Source organism: Melospiza georgiana, chromosome Z, assembly GCF_028018845.1.
Source record: "Melospiza georgiana isolate bMelGeo1 chromosome Z, bMelGeo1.pri, whole genome shotgun sequence".
Lineage (NCBI taxonomy): Eukaryota > Metazoa > Chordata > Aves > Passeriformes > Passerellidae > Melospiza > Melospiza georgiana.
This window is the reverse complement of record NC_080465.1, coordinates 44113378-44119377: the sequence shown is the minus strand read 5'-3', so window position 1 is coordinate 44119377 and position 6000 is coordinate 44113378. Positions and strand designations below refer to the sequence as shown.

General features: G+C 35.3%; 1 protein-coding gene across 1 annotated transcript in view; it reads right to left on the bottom strand.

The window, feature by feature from the left end:
• Window positions 1–2394: 2394 nt before the first annotated feature.
• Window positions 2395–6000, bottom strand: part of TENT2 (terminal nucleotidyltransferase 2) — a 41802-nt gene continuing 38196 nt past the window's right edge. The window contains exon 15 of the mRNA XM_058043527.1: window positions 2395–4902. Coding sequence (XP_057899510.1) covers window positions 4828–4902 — 75 coding nt within the window. The 3' untranslated portion in view covers window positions 2395–4827. The remainder of the gene's footprint in view (window positions 4903–6000) is intronic.

The following is a 6000-nucleotide window of genomic DNA, read 5'->3' as shown; positions in this document are numbered from 1 at the left end:
TCCCTTCCCTGCTCAGGCCCTCGCCGGTGATGTTTACCCCCAGCCCTGTCCTCCCCAGGGCTGCCTGAAGCAACTGTCATCCCCAGTAGCACTCACTTCTCCTGACTCAGGGCAGTCTTTAAATAGAAGGCAGCAAAGTTACAGCGCAGAGTCGCTGCTGTTCCTATCCTGTCTCCTAGCACCAACCCAGTGCCAGGACACGTGGCCCCGTGGCCATCTCTCCAGCTGCTCTCCCCCTTCGCCTGCCACTGCTGCCACAGAGTTGTTTCTACAGCAGACAGGGCAGTCAGGCAGCAGCAGGGAGCAAGGGGGCCAAGCAGACCTTCCCCAGTCACCTCTAGCAAATTCGGGGTGGATGGTACAGATGAAGCAGAAGGAGAGTTTATCTGTGCCCCAAGAGAAGGTACATTTCACAAGTTCTACCCTTCAGCACAGCCAGAGTGCCTCAAGCTCGAACTGGAAAGATCAAATACAGTAGCTAGTGAATGAGCCTCTGAAAAACACATTTAATTATTAATGCCGTGCTGTAAGAGCTATCAGATGCACTCTGGTATTTAACCATGCAAAAGGAACGTATTTAAACCCTTGATTTATCAATGTGTTAAATCACAGGACATTTAAAACTTCCTATTTGAGCAGACTTGAACCAATTATAAAGCAAAGATATACTATACTACCATGCAGAGTTTAGGTTAAGCCACATTTATGATTTATTATTCTGCATTTTACAAAAAATGCAGTGCTTTTCACACACAAAACAGAAATATTTCCCATCTGTATTAGTCAACATAATGACTTTATTAAAAAAAAAATAAATTTTAGAAGAGGAGGAAAAGCACTAAACCCCTGATTCTAAGTAAAGAACTTCCAAGATATCTCAAGTATAAACAACTGTTTGCACAGTATAACTCCAATGCCCCCAGCTTTTTCTTTTTTCATTGTTCTTCAAATAAATATCTGGTAATAAATCAATCAGCAAACTCTTCCTTAAGAGTGCTGTAAGTATATAAACACCCAGCCATGTACTTCTGACTACAAGCTATCTCTGCACACAAAATTAAAATTCTCCTAACATTCCTAAACAGTATGTACAGGTCTTTCTTCTCTCTTGACCTACACAGTGACATACGCAATTTACAAGGTGACAGCGTAATTTTTTGAAAAGTGTATTTTGAAACAGATATTAAACTAAATTAAACACTACATTTCATCATGAGCATAGACAGTGTACACAGCGAAACGTAAAGAATAAGAAGTACTCTTCCTTACATTTCATGTGGAAGGCAAGAGCTTTACAGGTCATCTAGAAATGCTTATAGATGAAATATACATACATTGCACAAGTTTTGATTCAGTCTTCAGCACAGCAAGAGAAAGGCAAGTACTCTTTTACCAGAAACCCTTCAACTTATTTCCATCTGTACTTCTCACAAGTGAATTTGACCTGTAAATGGACCAAAATCGCACATTCTTTCACGCTCTTCAGACAAGCATCACACTCAGTAAAATCAATGGAAATATTTCTATCTGAAAACACAAGGATTACAGAGAACAAGGCAAAAAAAACCCACAAACCACAAGACAACCCGTAGCAGTACAGTACAATAAATCAAGAGTGACATTCTGTGATGGACTTAAATTTAACATCAAATATACTGTGACTCAAGTCCAGTAACACAAGTTCAAGTAAAGCACTAGTTCCAAATAAATGTTTGGGATTCACAAATACAATGTGCTCACAAATGCTAACTTCAGGTTTTATACAAAACATCTTACATCCTTTTATCATCACTACCCGTTTCTCCCAAATCACCATGTCATCCTGCAGTGTAAGTCTTAAAATTGATTTATATTGGTTTTTTGTGAGAGATTTTTAAAAAGTAACACCTTATACTGCCAACTCCCCTAAAGGTACTCAGAGTTCACCTACACATTCACATTTCAGGACAAGTGACAGCAAGAGCTAGAAGAGAAACTTTAAATTTCACAGTGCACAGCCTATGCCAGTTCTGCATCAACCTCACCAAATATGAAGCTCTTGCCAACGTTTGTTCCTACTGTGCACCTTTGAGCCTGTTAATTTAGAAGACACTAGTGGTTTCTGACACACGAGGTGAGAACAGACAAGAAAACCCAATGTCAAAATGAGTAGTCAAGAATAATAATTTTAACAATTAAATAAATAAAAGCGCTGAACAAAACCAGTTTTATTTCAAGGCATTAACAAATTTCAAAGAAGACAGCATCTTGCACACACACTGACACCTTGGTCAGCTGTAAAAAATATCTTTTACCAAAGAGCTCTTAGAAAAAGCTATTCCTGCCAGGATGTATGCCAAGGGATAAGGAGGTAAAAGTTTTTATTTTTAAAATTTTTAAATTTTAAATTTTTTAAATTTTAAATTTTAATTTTAAATTTTTTAAAACTGAGGAAAGTTGAAAATTTTACCCTAACACTAAAATTTATGGTAGCCATTAGTGAATTTTTTACTCTGAATACTTGCCCAGAGATGAAAACATAGGTCATAAAACCTCAAAAAACCTCAGACTATACAGAACTGAATCCAAAGTTAAAGTCCAGTTCTTACCCACTCTCCCCAAGCCATTTACTTTGTGGTATTACATCTGAGGTTTTCTGACAGAAGTTGCAGTCCACTATTTAACAAATGTGCTACCAACTGTACTGTTCCAAAAAAAATGGGGAAAACTACCATCTAGATTTTCTGGTTATAGACATGGTTTATCAGAAGGACATAAACTTCAGAAAAAAATACAAATGGATTCTTTTGAAAGACACAGACTGTTGTGGGTACAGACCTTACCTTGTATTAAAAATACCACTTATTTGGTAGGGCATTTTTATAGAGTAGCTCAGGGATACCATAATGTTTTAAACTAACCTTTTAAAAACAGCTAGGAATTAAATTAAACATGAAGCATTAATTTAAGGTGTAAGAAATGTTGACATATTAGGTGATGCAATACAAACTCATAAGAGAGTTTTATGCCTTTTATAAAATTTTGTTTCTCACATTCAGCTCACTTAAAATGCATTTAAACCAACTTTAAACATTTATGTCCCTTCTTATTTATCTTAGGTTGGGAAAGTTTTAAATTTTCCAGACAAAGATATAGCCAACATGTTTTTCAAGAAGATACAGCCAACATTCTCTTTTCCCAGAATCTACATAGAGCTTGTAGAGCATCTCTGAATCCAGACATCATCCTGTCCTAAAATCTTGTGCTTCAGTTTTACATAAAGTGAATCAAAGTGAATGTTTCACTGATACTCAAGTCTACCATCCTATAGAAAAAGGGCAGTGAGGGTGAACATATGCAAGGAGGAACATTTCAGTGGACTGCTGGAGTAATTTTAAAACTGAAAGACAGTTAAAATTAAGAAGAAAAAGTCAATTGCAGAAAAAAGTCAAAATTCTATATAGAGGAGACCATGACGAAGTGTGTAGGAAGTAATCTCACATCAGACACATAGTTTACAGTACTTAGAACTTCTAAATAAACTAGAACTTAATAGTTTGCACAAGAAGACAATACTTGTTATTCTATGGTTAGAAGAGTTTTCACAATTTTGTTAGAGAAAGAAATAAACCAAACTTTTCACAGATGTACTGCAGAATAGCCATGACAGATCTTGATGAATTGCAACAATGGGCCTTAGCTCATGGGGCATTTCCTATTCTACTTAATTATAGGAAATACTTTAAATATGCAGTACAAAATAACATAAATTGGAAAAATAACCTGTATCTTCCATATATAAACTTTATTTCACTGGACACCATATAAAATATTAAACTTTATAAAATGGAAGTACGAATTCAACTTCAGTGGTAAATACAACCTTAAAAATTAATTGGTCTTCAATAACAAATATATGAGAGACACAAATTGTGCTATAGGAGGTCTAAGAGATGGTTTGCAATTTTTTTGGAAGAGCTATACTTTTCAATATTACTTACTTAGATTCAATTTACAGTGGCTGATCAATTCACAAACATTTACACAAAATCAAATAAGAAGCCCAGCTTATTTTAGCACTGATGTGAGGTGTTTTGATTTTGATTTGGTCTTTTTCTCCAAAAGAGGCACCACTATTACTTCAAATACGTAAACAGAAGCACAAAAAATTTTCCTACCTACTCTGTGTGAATGTGAAGCATTTATGTGCACTGAATTGAGCTTTTTTACTTCCACTTCTTCATAGGACAACTGCTGCTTGAAAATTTTGGTTTAGATAACAGTTCTTGATATTCAGAGTACTACCAACTATAACCTAGCTTCATTTTCATAAACACTTGCTTGTTATTCCAAGTAAAAGTGAAATAAAACTGGAAAGTGCAAAGTTGAGCAGAAGTGCTTACTGCAATTCAGCAGGTGTAAAGCACAGACTCTGTTCATCAAGAAGTTGGTAGTGCACAGTGCCTTAAGAATGTAGTCAATTTGCACATGATTTAACTTTGAATGTCTATCTTTCATGATTAAATCTGTCTGAAATAACGGCTACACAGATCACACAAGAAACAAGTCAGTATATCCCCATACTTTCCTTAAAATAGATGTATTCTTCTTGTTTGCTGTGAGTTTCTTCTAGAAGTCAACAATGCAAGCATTTTCAGAAATCGTATCTTGAAGAGCTGCTTTAACAAATACTGATAATAAAATATGCCACATCCTTATAAACATTTCCTTAACAAAAGTTTACAGAGAAAAACAGGTCATAAAAACCATGGGGTGAGTGCCTCTTGATTTTGACAATGTTCTTTAGTTCAGCAGGATCCAAAAAAAAAGGAAAATGAAAGAAGCCAGTTATCTTTTCTGTTTGACTGCTTTTAAGGGCAATATACAGTTCAGGTCTTTCTTCTCTCGTAATAACTGCCACGCCTGAGGAAAAAAAACACAAAGTTTTTTAGAAAAGACTATATAATCTTTGCATTAAAACTTAAATACCATTATAAACAGTAAGCATCACAGTGCCACAAATATAAGGTTGATTTTTTCCCCTTCTTGAAAAGAAAATTTGTGGGTTGAGGTATTTTTTGTCCTTTGGTTTTGGGATTTTTAAAGGGAAGCAAAATCCAAAAAGTACACAAAACACAATAAACTAATGAGGAAGGTAAAGTTTTTCAAGAACAGACTGGAAATGTTAACAATATTTAAGCATTACACTGGTACTCTAACTGCAAAATAATTGTCTAAAATTCACACATGTTAAATGTTATGCACTGCCATTTCCAGAACTAAGATGTGTCTCTAAAATAGGTTATTTCAACTTTTTTCTGTGTTCCAGTGTGAGTTTCAGGACATCTGCTATGCCATGAGCTTGCAAACAACTGCAATGACCCTCCTGTGTTTATACAGAAGTCATTTATACTCCAATGTGTAATGAAAACCTCAAGAAGAATAATCCTCTCAAGGACAAAACAGATTGCTTAAGCTTTTTTAAAAATAGTGCAGGATATTAAAAAGTACTTGCACTTTTAGAGCAATTGTCATTCTTATGGTATCTGGTAAAAAGGACATTTTTCAGGGCTGTTTCACTCTAGCATATTGCTTCCAGACAGCTAGGATCAAACATCTACTTTTACATTTTTCAGAAAACCAGAGGTTTGAAACAAATTTTGTTAACTGAAAACTCTGGAAAGAGAAGTTCACTCTAGTTTCAGCGTACCGTGAGAGCCTAAACCATGTAGTGACTTTAGCAGATTCACAAAATCAACTATTTTATGTACCAGTATGTGAATGATTCAGTATTTTGTATGCTAACATGGTTTAATAAAAGAAAAACTTATTAACATTTCTGAATAGAATTACAAGGAAAATGACTAAGGTGTCTCTTTTAGCGTTTGCTCTGTTACAAGTATCTGGCACTGAATTATGTTTTGCTGGAGAAGCCTTCAAGGTACTTGAAGACATGAATAACTGGAGTAAACACGAACCTCCAAGGACAGCTTAACAGGGGAGTCTTAACTGGTTAAAGTT